At 44.0% G+C, this 17968-nt stretch overlaps 1 protein-coding gene across 3 annotated transcripts in view; it reads left to right on the top strand.

Moving 5' to 3' along the window:
* Positions 1-17968, top strand: part of SLC66A2 (solute carrier family 66 member 2) — a 62942-nt gene that overhangs the window by 32384 nt on the left and 12590 nt on the right. For all 3 annotated transcript variants that reach the window (XR_005103183.1, XM_037380280.1, XM_037380281.1), the window contains one exon: positions 10237-10453. Coding sequence is in view for 2 of the 3 variants with exons in the window: in XM_037380280.1 (XP_037236177.1) it covers positions 10237-10453 (217 nt within the window). In the remaining variant the exon portion in view is untranslated. The remainder of the gene's footprint in view (positions 1-10236; positions 10454-17968) is intronic.

Here is a 17968-nt window from a genome sequence, read left to right as displayed (position 1 = left end):
GATGTGCAATTCAAAGGGGGGTGAAGCATCACCTGAGCGCTACCTTCGGCGTTTCTCAGGGGAACTTGCTGTGTTATACACGCAGCCTGGCACTGTAGTCCCTGGCATGGTGGGATCAGAGGCAGCCTGCGTCTGGGCTAATGCACATCTTGGGTTTGTAATATTTCAAAGAACTTTTATTTGTCTCTTTAATTGCAGTCTTTGAATGAGGAGGAGTATGATAAGTGCATATTGTTTCTAATATAGTACTCTTGGTATCTTCTGAGACTTTAGCTTCAAAGAATAAGTTTCAGTACTATTAAAAATAAACTGTTTTCATAGTGAGTTTATAACTCTAAGGATTCAGAGCCAAGGCTGCCTGCTCTGCAGTGCTTGACTTACTCCCTTTCAGTCTTTTGTGTGGAGGCCTTTGTGTACTGCATGGTAGGGCTGGGGGTGCTAGCTTCGATAAACCATGCTGAGGATAGAGTAAAATATTGTCTAAAAGATTGTAAAAACAGTAACTTGGTACTACACGTTCTTGCTGTGACATTCTCATCACCCTTGCTTAGCTTGCTGTCAGAAAAAGAAGTCTCTTTCTATAGTTAGCATGGGAAGGCGTATCTAGCCAGAAGAAGAGCGAGCTTGGCTCTAATCTGTGGCCTCCATCATTAGCACAGCTGGGAGCAACGGCCTTACTTCAGAGCTGTGCCTGCAGGTGAGGGGCTGGGGGATTTGTTCCTTTAGCTTGTCCTGCTCTGGGACTTCTGATGCTTTTGGTGTAGGAGGTGAGCAGAACCAGGAGGGTTTGTAGCAAAGGCATTGGGTGCCCGGAGTCATCAGAACTCTGCCGTGGTGCTCCCTGGGCTTCCCGTTCTGCTCCTGCCCTGCGTCTGGAGAGGAGGGCTTCCTCCCAGAGTCCGTGCTCTCTCTGTTTCATGTGGTTTCTGAAGCTGTTCATACTGCTTTCACTCCACGTTTCAAATACATAGCTTATTTTCTGTAACACAAATTCCTTTGGGTCACAGCTGCCTCATGCCAGTGGCTTTCCTAGCCCCACATCTACCTAGTTACTAGGCTGTTCTTCATCAGTCGTCTTGTAGGCCAGCTGGTAGCTGCTTTTGCTGGCTGCCAGGATAGTCTCATGGAGACAGTGACTGAGCACGGTCAGTACATTGGGATAGAAAGAGGCGAGAGTTGTTCTGCACTGAACAGGCCAAAGCAGCAGTACATGGTAGGTGTTTTCAGCAGCAGTGTTGCTGAGGAGGTCAGTCTTCGCTGAGGAAATCCCTATGACTGCATTGATTTAGGTATGTCTAGGCTTAAGTGCCTTGCCCCAGTAGCACTATTGGTGTGTATCTGCAGTGGTGGCTTCTGCCTTTTTTTCTTCTCCTAATCTCACTGGCCTGCTCTGGGAGTACAGACCCGGTGTTTTCTCTCAGAATGGCTTGCGAAGAAGACAGAGTTTGGATGGCTTATGTTGCACAAGGTCAATCAGTAGGGGTTGCAAGTGTACCCCCTGTAAGATTGCCTTGACAGCATCTGCAGAACTCCAAGAGGACTCCAAGAAACGTCCTTGCTTTGGAAGAGACCAGTCCAGAGTACGCTTCTGCAAGCTTTTTTGGAGGGGAGCAGGGCAGGAGTTCGCTGCTGGCTCACCCAGTGTTGATTTGCCTGTTCTGCAGTACCGTGCAGGATGGCGGCGCTGAGCTGTGCTGCTCCATGTGGATTTCCCAGACAGCTGGCACTCACCGGCAGCCTCTGAGCCCAACAGCTGGAGCCTTGTTCACAGATACCATACTTGCTGAAACTTCCTCTATATTAGAAGAAAAAACCCTTTTATAATTTTGCTTTCTTTTTAATGCTTATAATGTTAGCAGTTATACTGTGAGGAAGAGGTATGTATGTGTGTGCAAGCATTTTTAGGTGTATATATAAACACACACAAATTAAAATTTTGACAGAGCTGGTAACAGTGCAGCATAAGGATGTAAACTATTCTGCATCCTGTTGTAAGACAATGGAAAATGTCAAAGACGAGTTAAAGGTCAACCTAATTTTGTGGGTTTATATAACTGCATATTTCTCTAAATTTTTTTTTTTTTTTTCCCCCTCTTTACTGTGAAACTTCCATGAACTGAAGCTGTGTAGAAAACAAATTACACTGTGGATAGCACAGCAAAGGGTATCAGCTGCACAGGAGGTACCCAGGTTATGAATATTTTGTTTTAGGTTTTCACTCTTACTTGTCCTTGTGTTAGTAACAACAGAGGTAAAACTTTCAGACTAAATGTAACTTTTTAATTGCTGTTCTTTAAGGTTCACAAATGGTCAATATAGCTGTTATTGCTAAGTATCTCTGCTCAGACCACTGTACTCAGTGGTATTCAAAGGTTTACCTTAAACCAAAGGCCATAAAATCAGGAAAGTAGCAAATTAATGGGAAAGGCAGGGTATTATGAAATAGTTTGGATTGCTTGACTTTTTTATATGTACCAGTGCATTTGTGTGTGATTTTTTTTGTTTTTTAAAGTAGTTGTAACTAACATGTATCTCTTAGCCTTGCAGTTACTAATTCCCTTTGGTGAGGAAGTAGAGTGGACCTCCTAGGACCTGAAGAGGGAAGGCAGAGCAGTTGCTGATGCTTGGGAGGTGTGTTGTCCTGGGGGACAGTATGGAAGATAAGTGAGAATCCCCGAGGGGAGGACAGTGCTGGAAAAATTTCATCCCTTTTACATAAAACTTCTTTGAGAAAGAGGAAGAAGAGTGAGCAATAACCCTGATTGTGGGGAAAAAACATGAACCTGATGTGACAAAACGGAGACCCAGCACAGGAGACTTTAGAAGCTGGTGACACCACGTGAAATGAGGCAAAGAGCACCAAGGCAAGTACTTGCCTTCAAACTACGGAAGACTGAGGGAGACTGATAATGTTGATGTAGAGGAAGTTTTGTCAGACTTGAGCTTCTAATCTCAGGTGTTCAGCAGTCCTCCACCAAGCAGCAAAACTGCCAGTGAGCTTTTTAAAACATGAGTTCTTTGTATGAATCTTCAAGGTTTGTTTGGGTCAGGCTTTCACTCTTTTTCTCTGCAGTTAAGATTTGACATTTTACCCCACTGACATGAAAATCTACTGGTTACTTTTTTTGTTGACTCAAGGACTTTGTGCCAGGGCTTTAAGGAGAGTCAAATACTAAGAAAATTGGCTCTGTTGAAACCCTGACATCAGTCTAGATGTGGCCAAGGAAAGGCACTGTATGGGCCAAGGGATGTAAATAACGGATTTCATTATATGACAGTAATTTGTTCGGTATAGGCTGGGATGGTACTTTCAGAAGGTTCAAGACCCTCTGGAATACTTTGCTCTCACCTTAGATGTGCTAGAGAGAATGAAGTGATGGTGTTTGGGTACTACTCGGTGTGAAGGCCAGATGACAGTAGCCTGTAGGTGGGAATATTGTAAGGTAAAGGCACATGGAGAGATGCCTAGGTACTGTGGTGACAGGGCTGTGCAGATACACAGAGATGCAGAAATTCCTGGGTCAGAGGCCTGAAGGAACACGGAGATGGAGAACGGTGATATTAGCATATTTATATAGACAATGCAAGGTGGTGGATTCCTTAATTTTTTTTCCAAAAGGTTAGTGGTTTGGATCAGAGCTAGAAGTTTGTGATGCTAAGCTCTTATTTCTTTTCTTTTGTAGCATGAATGGAACATAACAAGTCCCTTTTCAGTCCCAGTGACTGTAAAAGAAGTGCTGGCTTCAGACAGCATTTTGCAGGTTTCTATCACTTCTTAAAAAAGGAAGAAAGAAAATCTAAATGTATCAGTTCTCACTGTCTGCCTGTAATGCTGCTTGCTTCCTCCTTTCTGAAGGAAAGAAGAAAGTGCCTAGCTGGATGTGTAGATGATGTGGATCACCCAGTAGCAGTCGTGCAGAGCCTGCCTTCTCTTGTCATCCCAGTTATTTCCTGGGTGCCTTGTGGGGTATGCAGGAATTTCAGAACAGAAGACTGGAGAAACCCACCTGCTGGCTGGTGGCTGCCCGGAATGAGCAAGGTGCTCAAGTGCTAGCCAGCGTGCTTCTCAGCAATCCTGCTGCTATTTTGAGATGAGGCATCTGAAATCAGGATTGCCAGGGAGACGGATAACGCTCGAAGGAAAGTGCCTGGCGCTGCAGCTGGAGGACGGCAACTGTAAGAGCCCCCTGCTCAGAACCCACTGCCTGGGCCCCACCTCTTGTGGCAGGTGCCTCCCAGGTCCTCTTCAGAGCATGTGCCACAACTTACTTATTTTAAGATGTAACTGCTGAGTGCAGTGCCTGTGTGTAGCTTAGAGCACTCACTCAGGGTGTGAGAGCTCCGAAATAATTTCTCTTGTCAACCTGGGGATGCAAGTTGGCATCTTTGGGCTGTGCAAAGTCCCTGTTGCCAGGCTGGGATGAGGAGGGGCATTGCACTGACCTGCTGCTCAGAGCCGAGCCCCTTTTACAGTGGAGACCATGGGCTTCTTGAGACAAGCAAAAGAGCAGGGAGCCTGTTGCACCGTAGCTCAGTGGCTAGGGCCCACGGCAGGGCAGAGTTGCAGGTTCCAACTCCTGCATCCTTGAACTGTCTGTACATTTTACAGTAAACAGACTATGGATAAAAACCTGAAATAATTTCCAGCCATGACTGCCTTTTGTAACTGTTCCAGGTTGGCTGAGTTACCGTTATCAGCCTCTTTCACAGCATCTAAGCCCTCAGGTTTTGGATTCTGGTGCTGTGAAGGGAAGCGTTGGACATCTGATGGCTTGGGCTGGACTCCTTTGATTGCGTGCAGAAGTAGGCTGTGACGGGAGCAGTCAGGTCAGGTGGGCAGGCACTGTGGTGCAGAGTTAGATGATGGAAAGTGCAGGTTCTCTGAACAGCACTGCAGTCTCCCAAAGCACAGGACTGCTGTAAGCCAGGGGAGAGAGGATTCACTGCCCAGGCATCTGTTTAGGAAGGCACTCAGGAGCAGAGACAGTCCAGCATGCTCTTAGAATAAGTTAGTGAGCACTGTTTTTCATACAGGAGGTCAAGGGTTTGATTATGGGAGGGAATTTGGGTGCATGGCTGTGAATTGATGGTGTTTATAAGAAGTGGGAGGGAGCACAGTAAAACAAAACCAGTAGCTTTCATAAGAAGGAAGGAGTTAGGTTCCTTGGTGCAGCTATACAAAGGGCTCAAATGCAAACTCTCCCACCTTGCAAAGACGGGGAATGTAAATTGCAGGCTTTTAATTGACATCAAATGCAAGAAGGAACCAAACAGAAAGTGGGAACTGAGTCAAATAACTAAAGATGAGTATAAATGAAAATAGTGCAGGATGTGGGTACAGAATTAGAAAGGTCAAGGCACAAAATAAGATGCTGCTAGGAAGAGAAATTGAGAGCTACAGTAAATAATTTTTAGGATGTCAAAGTCTTTGCTTCACTTTCCCAAAAGGAAATAGCATGGTAGTTGAGTTGGTATAAAATACTTCTTGACTAAAAATAATGTTACTGTTTGGACCTCTGTGTCATCCTCAAGTGAAAGCTGATACTGTGGACTCTTCTTTGTGTCACTTGCATCTATGCCACACCAGAATCTTGAATTTACGACTTGCATTTTGGCATGACTAGTGCTAACCATGGTTATTTGCAATGCTATCTCTGCCTGCTTTACATTGCATGTGCCTCCCAGAGGAGGTCTTTTAATCTCATCTTTCTTCACCCTCGAGCTGTGTAGACTTTTCTCCAGTCAGTGCACAAAGAACCTACTGAGCTGCTCCTTCCCTGAGCATCAGTAGGATTTTCCAACATAAATCTCTCATCTATCAATGGATTAACATGCTTAAAATGCAGCTCACTGAGTGGATTAAAGAGGTCAGGCATGGGCAATAATATATAGTACCTTCCAGTGCAGTAATGCCAATTCAGATCAACCCAGGACGTTAGTGACTGGGAGTTACCAGTTGAACTGCATCAACAGAGTGTGGTTGCAAACTAGCGTTGTGAATTTCTCTCTGGGTAGGATGGGGAGCTAGCAAATGTGCAAGGTAGTGAGCTGTGCAAGCAGTGCCTTCCCATTTCAAGGAATAGAAAGATACACAGATTTTACTTGGACAGATTTTAAGACATTTAATAGAAATAAATTGTGGTGCAGTGGGACTTCTTGTTTTGTCCCTTTAAAAAAAAGGAACTGTTTACTGGGGGAGAGGGGCAAAAAAATCCCAGTATCTTTATTATTCATAATTCTCTTCAAGTGTGAATAATGTTTGCAATAATATTTATAACTTTATTCAGATCTGGGCCTCAGATGCCTGGCCCAAGGCACTGCTTGGTGTCCTCCAGCTATCTTCTTGAGATGATTGTGGCTACATCTGCCTCTCCCCTCTGCTGTGGGTTGCTCTGTATGAATGGTGATGGGACTGATCTGCACAGACATGTGGATTTTACTCTATATTTAAAACTTCTTTTTTTAAGGGAGACTTCCCTTTTGTTTTTAAGCATCTAAAAGCCTTTTTTGTGTATACCTGCCACAGTACTCAGTGCAGCCAACATTTTTTTCTTTGGAAGTATATAGCTTCTATTACAGAACTACTGTGTTTGGGCCCCCTTGAGAAGTGAGCCACTTGGAAAAATGAGTCACAGTTTATTTCCGAACCTTGAAGTGATGGGTATGTTATTCTTATTCCCCTCTGAATTTTTGAACCCATTTGTCAGTGAAGATGAGCTTCAGCCTTGGTTAAAAAGAAGCAATCATGTGGCAAAACAGTTGAGCAGTTCAAGTAAGGGCCAGAGAAACTATGACCTGTATGAAAGGTCAGGTGTGCCATTCTCTACCTTTTTTTTTCTTTTAATTTTTTTCAGTGGTTTTTTTTTTAAAGTTCAGTCATTCTTTTACTTCTTCTTGGAAGGAGTTGGTAATGCAGTTTTGGTGATGTATAGCATCCTAAAATAGGCTTTTGCGTTTGGAAAATCTGTTAAATAGAGCAATTAGTGATTATGTATTGGTTTGTTTCTAAAATAATTAAGATGTTTTTCTGTAAGACTATTAGCAAGGTTATGATTGTTCTTGTCTTATTTTGTCTGTCTTTCTTTCAGGAAGACATTACCAAGCAAAATTTATAGCAGAAACTAGAATTTGCTCATAACCTAGTATAGTGAAATGGAGACTATGTAGCTTATGATAGTTTTGAGCAAAAAAGAATCTCACTCTCTTTCCTGTGCTAGTAATTAACTTTCCTGCTTCACCTGAAGTCCTTTTTCACATAAGTTTTCTCATCTATGCATGTTATTATAATAGAAATAATACTTAAGATTTCTGGACAAAAGATGATGAGTAAATTCTCGTCATTACTGGATTTCTTGGCTGCCAAATGCCAGGTTCATGGGTGTTAGTAGTTAGGTGAATGGAAATGGACCTCGGGGCAGCAGTACCGAGTACGCACCTGAACAGCTGGTGTGTCAGGAGGCGACTTCGTCTTTGAGTGTTTGCATCCATGGATTCTGTAGCTGGCCTCAAGGTAGCTGTACAAATGCTGGCTTTTTTGTTCCATGAACTTCTGAAACTTCTGCACCCCCATGTAGATATAGTTCTTTCATTTCTATTATGAAAATGAAGTTGGGGATATAAGGATTTGGTTTACAGGGATGGGTATTTTAAAAGTGATCCTTGAGCATGTGGAGAATGTGGGAGGAGAAACACAGCATATGCAGGCCAGCCCTGAGAGCTGCTGGGAGGCTTTCAGGAGTGAGGGGCCAAGGGTCCCGCATGCCCAAGGCAGCAGGGCGGCCAGACCCAAAGTTATGCTACCGAGTCTTGGATTTGAGGTGTCATGATTATATAGAAATCTGAAGGGCTAAGATGGGCTCTTCTAGGGCTGAAACTGTCCGTGTGCTTCCTGTGTTCTTGCCAGCAGCTGCTAGTTGTAGGCGTTGGTCTGAGATGGTACCTGTTGAATGCTATCGAAGTTGAATGACCCTTGCTGGAAAGTAAACGCAGGTTTTCCACCCAGCATGTTTGAATGCAAGAGCTCAGACTTAAAATGAGACGCTTGCCATTTTGAGTATTAAAAGCCAGTGCTTTAGGTTGCTTTTTCTTTAAATGGCCTGAAACCTCACCAACTTGTATCTTTGTCTTCATCCCCTTTTCTTCTGCTGTTCGTTGTTCTGTCCCTGTTGTAAGCCCAAATGCCTGTCCCAGAGAGCATCTCTTGTGAGTGTGGCAGTTGCGTAGTGTCAGATTTGTTGTGTGGGGTCAGGCCGTTCGCTTTGTGTTGCTCATGAGGCTAACAAAATGAGTGTCAATTTACTCTGTTATGCCTCTCACTGTTTTATGTTATGCAGGTGTAGGTCAGGCAAAGTGAAAGGAATGGGAGTTTTAGGTGTCTTTTACTCCATCTACTTTGTCAGAGGTCCTCATTGACTCTGCTCCTCTCCAGAAAATGCAATAGAGATGAATTAAAATGGATCATTTTTTCCAGCTTTTGTGGTTGTCCTTATTCTGCTTCATTCTGTTTTGTTCCTTCTTCATCTCCAAAAAGGAAAGCCTTCACAAACCTCCAGAAATGCATGATGCTCATGTGCTGTGTGAGCTCTGCTGGCACTGGGTCTACCTTTTATTTAGTCTTGTGTCCCTGAATTCTGAGGCTGAGGAGCCACTGCTGTAAAACACTGAAGGTCAACATTACATTGACAGTGGCTTTGCCACAGATTATGTAATTTTGGTTCTGGGTGGTGACGGACAATGGTACAGGTTGGACATGGCTCCTGGCCCGTCTGCCCTTCCTCTTTGTGTGGCAGCATACTGTGGTTCAGCCTGATGCAGTCCATAGTTGTCCTGAGGCACAGCTGTGCCAGGTACTAAAAAGGGGAGGCTAGTTAATGAGGGGTGTCTGAGGGGCAGCCTGGTAATATGAAAGTATGAAAAGATGCAGAAAATGAAACTGTTACTTGGCACGTGTACGTAGCCTTCGGTAGCTGGGCACCTGTAGTCCCGTTTCACTCAGTTTGCTGTTAGTCTTAACGGAGGTCAGTGTCTTCCTCACCCGAGTTAACAGCAAGACGTTTTTGTAGCGTTCTGTACTTCTGCTGAGGAGGTAGCAGCAGAAATCTTGTAGTGGTGTGGTGGGTGTTGCACATTTTTGGGCTGGTTGTAATAACCATGTAAGGATGATGGCTCGTTGTCTTGATAATTAACAGAATCCACTTGGTCTGAGGTGGGTAATTTTTAACTTCAAGTGCTTTTACGAAAGGAAGACATGAACAGCACCTGCTAATAAACAGTTATTTCAGAGTTCTTATGTTGAAAATTATGTTATTATTTTTGCTATACAGTCAATGGTAATGGGTATGTATATTTTATTATTCATAAATAAGATAGCTACGTATCTTCCAGTGGGATGCTGTTAATGTGCCAAGCAAATGCCATGGTTGGTTTTTTCTTTCCCTTCTGCTCTCAAGAGAGGATACAGTGTTTTGTGGTGGAGTGTTTTGTTCTGATGGATGCAGAAATGGGTGTGTGCACCCTGCACTCATGGGTACCGGCAAAGGCAGCAGCGAAGCGCATTTTGCACTTGCAGTGGAGGGCGGTGACATGTGGGAGGTCTTGTTGCAGTCCTGCACCTATCTCAGTAAAGCTCTACCAGCTGCACATGGCAGCTTGCCCTTCGCCGCAGGCAGCTGCACCGCAACAGGGAATGGAGCTGTGGGCTTCGGCCACCTTCTGAGCAGCTTGGATTGAGGCAGCTTGAAGGAAGAGAGAGTGAGCGAAGAGAGTGAGCGCTTGCGTTCATGTGCTTGGGGCTGGTACTTAGTATTGTGAAGTTTTTTTGTGAACAGTTCCTATGCCAGCTCTGCTAGAGTCGTATCCAGAGTTCGTCATATTTGATACGTGAAGGTCAATGCTCTCTCTTTGAAAGTCATCTTAATAAATATTTTGGTAGCTTGCAGGTCTTTGTTTTATTGTTTCTTTATTCTACACTACCCAAAGAATGTTTTCCAAATCAGGACTCCTATTTTGTATTTTTCTTGTGTTTTTGAGTTTGATGGGGGTTGGGGGGGGGGGGGTTGCTTTGTTTCTTTGTTTTGTTTTTATTTTTTTAATCCTTTCCCTCATTTTCTACCTTCCCCTACCTCCAAAGACTGACAGTGACTCCCTCATGCTTCCCAGTTCTCAGTTACACCATGGTTAACTTTGAGTCCAGTTGGGAAAACATTTTATTCTTCTCCCATTCCTATTCTGTTGCAGATTTTGACTTGAACTATTTTTGGCATTGGAGCAAGTTTACAGACTATGTGCAGTGTGTCCTGACCTTCACTGGTGTGACCGGTTACATCACTTACCTCTGGCTTGACTCATCTCTCTTTGTGGAAACGCTGGGCTTCCTTGCAGTGTTCACCGAGGCTATGTTAGGCGTTCCGCAGCTCTACCGTAACTACCAGAACAGGTCTACAGAAGGAATGAGGTATGTTTGTCTTACGTAAAACAAGTGTGTGCATGTAGGTTAATCTTTTTGTAGTGTGGGAATACTCTCCTGGGAAGGGCAATGTCATCTTTCTAAATTTTACTGGAAAACACAGCAGCTGTTGGAGTCAGTTCCCTGTCAGTAGGAGCCAGCGCAGCACTGCTGACAGCAGCAGCAGCCCTGTCACACCTCCGAGGGCTGACCTATTGTCCGAGTCCAGCTGCACGGTTCCAAGGTGAAACAATTTTAGTGAAACCAACATGAAAAACTACTGCTGTTGCCATTAGTAACATATTGCAGTTCAACTCAAACTGTGCTGCACTGGTAGTTAGAAATGGACTAAAGAGATCTTGCATATCAAAAGTAATGAAGAGGAAGAAAATATTTTGAGCCTGAGCCTGCAGTGAATAACTCTGTCAATGTAGCTTGCATATCAGCTCATCACTTTTTCTCACATACCTACTCATCACTTTTTTGTCACACATTATTGTGTATGTAGCAAATGACATAAGTATTTAATTTTTGTATCAAAACTTGTAACTGACCTTTAAAAAAGCTCCAATGAGATGTTTATAGTCATGACTAGGAAACGTTCTGTAAACAAGTGTGTGACAGAAAGCTTTAATCTTGTGCCCACTGTTGGGGTGTTAAACTAGGCTATCTTCTCATACGGTTTACTGGATATCTCAGTGATAACATGAAGATTTCCAAATCCCAGAGGCAACTAGTAAAGTAAAGCTTTTTAAGAGAGAAAATGTCCACTGTGATGCGTCAGTGCACTGGTCTGTAGAAACAGTACAGCAGCAAATTAAGTTCATGGAGTGCTGGGATCATTTGTGACCCTAACTGTCTTTTATTGTTTTGGGATGACTTCTCTTTCATGGCTTTTAAACTTGCTGGGATAATTTTTGCTTTGGTCAAAACAAATAGCCACTGCCCCCAAACCAAAGCAATTAGTTCCTTTGTCTGTTGATGTTGTTCCCTTTACTTGTTTGGCTTGGACACTAACACTAGCTGCTTTAAGTTCTTTTTTAGCTTGAAATGTTGTTGAGGGAATGTTCAGAAATTTACTTAGACGCTTAAGGCGTTTTCTGATTGGGAGCCCCTTTAGTACAAATTTACTTCCAAAATATTGGAGTATTTTTCATGCACACGCTGCCTTGGAAAATTCTGTACCTCTGGTATCCAGAATGTAGTTTACCTAGTAGGCCTTCTTTTTGTTCTGGTTTGACTTTTCCCTTGATGTTTTTTATCTGTGAATCATACTGCCTTAATGCCATATTATGATAGCTTTTCCTTAGTGCCTCTCTGGGGACTCTCTCAGAGTTTCATTTTCCAATTTCCTGTATATGCTATTTAGCAAAAGGAGAAAAAAACCCCCTTTGTTCTTCACAACAACAGTTTTTGTAGAGCATTAAGCACAGAATTGCAGAATTCTCAAGACTGCTTGGCAAGTGTGCTGTGTTTAGTCAAGAGAAAATAGCATAAACCCTCTCATTTCCTTGCCATCAAGCAGAACCGGGTCCAGCAATTGTCACCTTCCTTATCAGTTGTGCTCGCAGGTTTTCAGAATGCATTGCCCGCTCTAATTCTGCTCTTGAAGCAGCAGCACTTTGCTTGGCATTGGACACCAATGGCTCTGGGGACGGATGAGACCATATACAGCTTATGCTGCTTTACTGCAGCTGGAGTATGTTCATGCAAATGCACATGTTAATACCCTTTCTTTTTTCAGGTTATATTGCAGCTTTATGTATGTTGCAGGTACCACGTATCCCTTCTAGCACCGTGCAATCCTGCGTTGACTTGATGGGCTCTAAGTGTTACCGGGCTGTTTCTACTGTGAGAGATTCTGCTGGTGTGTTACTTTCTGTTGAAGGAGCTGCTGGGGATGTTTCCTCTGAACTTCCCTCCCGCTGCTGGGGATGTTTCCTCTGAACTTCCCTCCCTGTGCCGGCTTCTGTGTCTAAAAGCGTGGCAGAGGAGAGACCCCCGTGCGGGGGCACTGAAGGGGGCACTGAAAGGAGCACCTAACAGTCCAGCCAGGCTACTGATAGGACTGAGTTTCTGCACTTGCAGGGGTATTCCCAGGTGGGGGCTGGCTAGTGCCCACTGCTCTGTGCTGTTACGTACTGCTGGGTGCAGAATAGCACGCGTGTGGATGGTTACCCGGTCAGCAGCAATTGCACTGGTGACCCCCTGCCCATCGGCCGCGCCATAACGGCTGGCTGCCAGATATGCTCTTAGCCAGCCTCAGCGGAAAAATGAAAGAGATGAGTTCAAATGCCTCTGTGGCTTTAAGCTTAAGGAGGAGAGCAGTGAGTGCCAAGCTGTTCTATTTAGTGATCTTTTGGACAGTTATCACGTTCTGGAGGTGGTAACTTCTTAAACCACAGTAGTTCTGTCACCTGTGGTGTGTGAGTGGCGCCTGCATCCCTGATAAACATCAGAGCCTTTACTACTGCCAGAGGAGGGGTGGTTTGGAGATCCTCATGGCTTGGCTGACAAAAGCAGCAACATGCGTCTGTCTTGTGAGTTGGGGCGGAACGGGACACAGCAGCTGATATGTTGTCTGGTTTTACTTCAGAAAATAATTCCTTTCTTAAATGTAAACTGACAAAATAGAAATGGAGAATAAGGTTATGGTACGTGGCCACACCTGGTCAGGATATCCTGCCAGACTCCTCAGACATTGTATTGTTTCTGAAAAAAGGCATCGAATAACCCCATAGGCCCCTGCCGCCCCCAGTCACCCCTTTCTGCTTAAATGAGAGAAACTGAGGACATCCCATGTTTGAGGTAGCAGTCATGTCCTGATGAGCAAACTTGGAGGCCAGAGGCCGTGAGAGATATAAGGGGGCAGGTGGCTGTGGTGGCAGGCAGGGGACCCTTTGGGATCTGCTGTGAAAGGGGTCCCGTCACCTTGCCTCTGTATTTCAGTCTGCTACTGCCCGAGAAGTCCCTTGCTGAAAACGTGCTCAGCTGAGGTAAAGCCCAGAGGACATCTGTAGCTGAGTCAGTTATGTTTATTGTAACAGGGCATGGCTGGAGTGACGGAATCACAGTGATGTTTGTTGTAGTGCTCCTGAGATTTAAGTCTTCCAGTTCTTTGGTATCTGTTCCGTTGGATACAGCTCCTCACTTCTTATCTTTCTTAGGTCTTCGTTTCTCCCTACTTCTCTGATCTTCCTTCTTTTTGTAGGAATACCACTATTAAGTCCTGTAGTTTCCTCCTCTGTTCTCAGAGGGCAGAGACCAAAGGAGAAGTTGGAAAGAGATGCAAATAATAAAAGCAGGAAGGAGATGCACACTGAGTAACAGCTTTTTTTGTGGGGGGAAGGTGGTGTAGTATGTCCTGGTGGGCTGGTGACTGAAGGGTGGAAATTTCCCCATGCTTAAGTAAACAGAACTAAGCCAGTCAAAGGAACAGAAATTTTCATGATGTTCTTTTTGGCAGTTCACTGGATTGCTTTTGGAATCAGTACTTTGTAGAAACTTAGAGCTCTATTCAAGCATTTAGGTTTGCAGCTATTCAAAAGTACTTAAATAGTACAGCCATAGTTCTATTAATTATGGTACTAACCTTGACAGAAGTGCTTTTTGAGTGAATTGTGTTAATACCTATCAAGGAAATAATCACTTTAAATTAATCTCCATTCAGTTCAAGAACTAAGCTGGTTCTGTCCAGTCACCTAGTAAAAGAGTAAGTACATTAATTGTTGTTGGGATAGATTAGGATCATGGGTATGTTTATGTTTGCTTTGGTTAGAAAAAGGAGGAAAGCAACATCAAAACTTGAGAGCTTTGGAATACAGGAGGCATACTGTTACGTGGGGAAGAAAAGGCGTTGGGAGGTTAAAAGACTGCTTGTCACTTGTAGCTGGGTTTTTTTTTCTTTATTACGTGGTAAAGTATACCAAGATCATGGCAGCAAATACAACCCCCCTCTCTATCTTCCAGGAGGCAGAGATGCTGACTGCTGCAGCTGGGATCTGATGCTGCTTGTGTTACTAACTGCTTTTCCTTTGTGACAAAAACCATACAGGCGAGAACTTCCTCTGTCATTTTTCTTTGTGTCCCCGCTCCTTCTAAGATACTTGCTTCCCAGCCACTTTCCCCTTCTAGTAACCTGGAGTCATGAGAAGAGGTAGCATTCAGCGTGAGGTAGGGATCTGCTGGTCAGCGCATTGGGAGAATTGCGTCCTTGTGGGGAGACTGGCTTTTGTGGGGCTCCTGCAGCGGGGGAGCATGTGCTGTGGCGCAGGGGTCGGCAGAGCCTCGTCTCTGGGAGGCGTGGGCTTGTGCAGGCACTGGTGGTGGTACGCACTCACTGCGATGCCAGAGGAGGGGGGTGTTCCTCTGCACGCCTGTGCAAAGCTGTAGGTGTGCTGTCCTGCCCAAGGGTGTGTTAACCCCGGGGCTGCACAAGGGTGCATTTGCTCCAGGGTGCTCTGTTGTATTGCATTCCTGTCTGCCCTTCCTTGAAAGTTTTTCACAAAAGCTCATAAAGATGACCTGGTGGTGACCCTTTTTGACTGTGAGCTGCTGCTCCAAACCCTGTGGAGCAATGGTTTCTTCTCAGTCGGTGCTAGGAGGCCAGAGCCGCTGGATGGCAGAATCTCCCAGGGTCGAAGAGGGAGGTCTGGTAGTAGGACTGAGCTGGGCTATGTATCTTGAAGTCTCAGAAGCCACGGTCCAGGTGATACCCAAATGTGCCCGTCAGTGATTAGCTTGGAAGCACATGGGTCCCCCAAGCAAGGTGGTCTTGCAGCAGCTGTGGAGTGCCCGGTGCACCCGGTTGCCTCTTGCTGGCTGCATGCAGGATGTGAGGCAGCTTGTCCCTCTGCGAGCTCTCTCTGGAGTCTCCCTGCTAGCCTGGGGCTGGTTTTCAGTTTGCTTGAAAGGAACCTCCTTTCTGCACGTCTTTGAGTGTCATGTTTGCTGACGTTGGGTCAAAGGCTGAGAACTTTGTCGGCACAATCAGTTACTCTGCTGACGTGTTGATGTGAGCCCATCTTGAGGACATCTAGCCTGCAAAGGCTGGATAAGGAAAACCTCAGTATTGCATTCAGTCAGATTACTGTGTGATGAAATCAAGAAAATAAGAATTTAGCCCCTTCTGTGGCAGTACTGGGTTGGTCATGGAGATCATCCTGTTTTAAAAACCACAAGTCACTGAGGGAGAAACAATTGTCGCTTACTGTCTCAGAAGCTGCTGGAGCTGAGATGCACGTTTTGAGAATGCTTTCCCGTCCAGAAGTGGTTTATGAGGCGCAATGCAGCTGTGAGCTAGTTATGACCAGGTGTTTATCTGAAGCGTATCCACAGAAGTGCAGTGTAAAGAGGTAGGAAAGAAAGAAATTGTATAAAATGTATGTCCTGAGATATTATTTCCTCTTTCCCCCTACACATAATATTAAAATGACTAGAAGACAGTATTTCTTAGGGAGATAAAATTTTATTGTGGGGTGCTTTTATTTGGTACTGCTCCATGGCTTTTTCCTTTATGATGCATGCAGCTCTATATACTTTTTTGAGAGGCTTTTGACTTCTGACAACAGTGTTTGTCCCACAGTCAAATCCCGGCTTTATTCAAACTCTGTGAAGATTAATGCAAGCTGCTAGATTTTTCTGCCTACATTGGATTAGCCAGGTACTGTGATGAACGGATGTAGAAGGGTTTATTCAGGACGAGCTAGCCAATGTCTGGCCACCTCCTCTAGTGAGATTTTAAATTCAAAGAGATTGGGCAAGTGCTCTAAAAATGCCACCGCTGGGGTTTCTTGGGGTTTTTTTAGCCTGAGGGAATTTCTGAATAGCGAATAGGTAAAACAGCTCCAGTGAGTGAGTTACTTTGGAGTTCTGCTGTTCAAAAGAAAACAAAATCCTAAGCTAGAGAGAAGTAGCAAGAGCTGTGGATTTCTGCTCAGGTGCTAACTGTGCATTAGCTGCTTAACCGCAGAATAAATATAGTTCCGTTGAAGAGAGATGTTAAATGCAATCAATATCTGTTATGGCAACTTTGTTATGTATCTGTGCTTCTTTGGGGAGGTTCAGTAAAGGAGTAAGAGAAACTAACTGGAAAATGACTTAAGTGCTACAAAGAAGAAAACTTAAGATGATGCAGGCAATGGCAGTATTGATTATTTTTTTTTTTTTCCGCTCCTGTTTCTCAGTGACAGAAATTACATGAATAAGAGCAAAATGAAAGAACTAGGAGCAGGGATAATGGATGACTACATGAGAGATTTCCTTTTCTGAGTATGCCATATACATAAAGCGGACGCTGGCTGGTACAGTGGTGACCTGAGTTAGCAGTGCATTGTGTCTGGTCTGGGACTAACACAAGGAAGATGCTGAGGAGAGAGGACTCTTTCCCTGAGGCTTTGGAACTGTAGCCTCTGAATGCTGGTATAACAGGGTCTGCTCTTATTCTTAAAATAGCAGCTGCTTTATATATCAAACAGTCAAAACAGAGAAGGTGGAAGTGGGGGACATTTAGTTTAAGAAAAAAGAATATATGAAAAAAAGCAGAATGGCTTTGTGGATTCATGTCATCTGACCCAACTGAGAAGCAGGTTTTCATTACGGGAAGCATTGTATGGACAATCGTAGGGGACAAAGTTATAAAAGAGAAGGCAGTTTTCAAGAGAATAATTAGGAACTAAAAGGTAAATCTGGGACCCTGGCAAATGGAGAAATCAAGGTATTAAGTGTGAGCCAGAAATACATTGGGTAAATGCAAAATTATTATACTACTAAAAAGTGGTTTGTACTTATCTTTAATGTTTTACAGGCCATTTCTCAGTTTCACTGCCTTTCATATTGTACTAAGTTAATCAAAATTGTCTATCGCTGTGCGTACAAACTGCATATTTTAAACTATTCTTACCACTCACTGTAGTTCTGTGATTATATTATTCATCTTCCTAAGTGCCATTTCTTTCTACTCAGATCTTTAGTTTTCTCTGTGGGTCTGCAAAAGTCAATGTCATTGCTTCTGGGACTCCAGCCAGCATTCATATCATTTTCTGGGGAAGTTTTACTTGTTTCATTGTTTTGCTTTGGTGACATTTCTTTCACTACTGTGGCCCTGATCAGCTGGTTACTATTGTCCTTTGTGGTGGCCCTTATATAAAATAGCCCAGGGTTTCTCATTTTTTGGATTTTGCATACACATCCAGGATTGCAGGAGTTTGGAGAGTAGTCAGGAAACAATTCTCATGACTGGATGGACCAGGTTTTTGTACAACTGTAAGGCTTACCACTTACAGCTTCACTTCTCTCTTCCCCTTTTCATTTGTGGTTCTAACAGATAGGAACATCATATTCCCTTCCTGAATCTGGCTGTTTTAAAGTTAAGAGGTTGAAAAAAGTAGTCTCAAGTCCTCGAAAAATTTCTGGTTTCTTTTCCCTTTGAAGTGTTAATACATCAGGAAAGTAAACAGTCTTGGTCTTTCTTTAGTGCTCTCAGGATGAGGGCAGAGTGCTGTCAGCATGTGAACAGATAGAATG

Source organism: Falco rusticolus, chromosome 3 (genome assembly GCF_015220075.1).
Source record: "Falco rusticolus isolate bFalRus1 chromosome 3, bFalRus1.pri, whole genome shotgun sequence".
Taxonomy (NCBI): Eukaryota; Metazoa; Chordata; class Aves; order Falconiformes; family Falconidae; genus Falco; species Falco rusticolus.
This window is presented reverse-complemented; position numbering and strand designations above follow the sequence as displayed.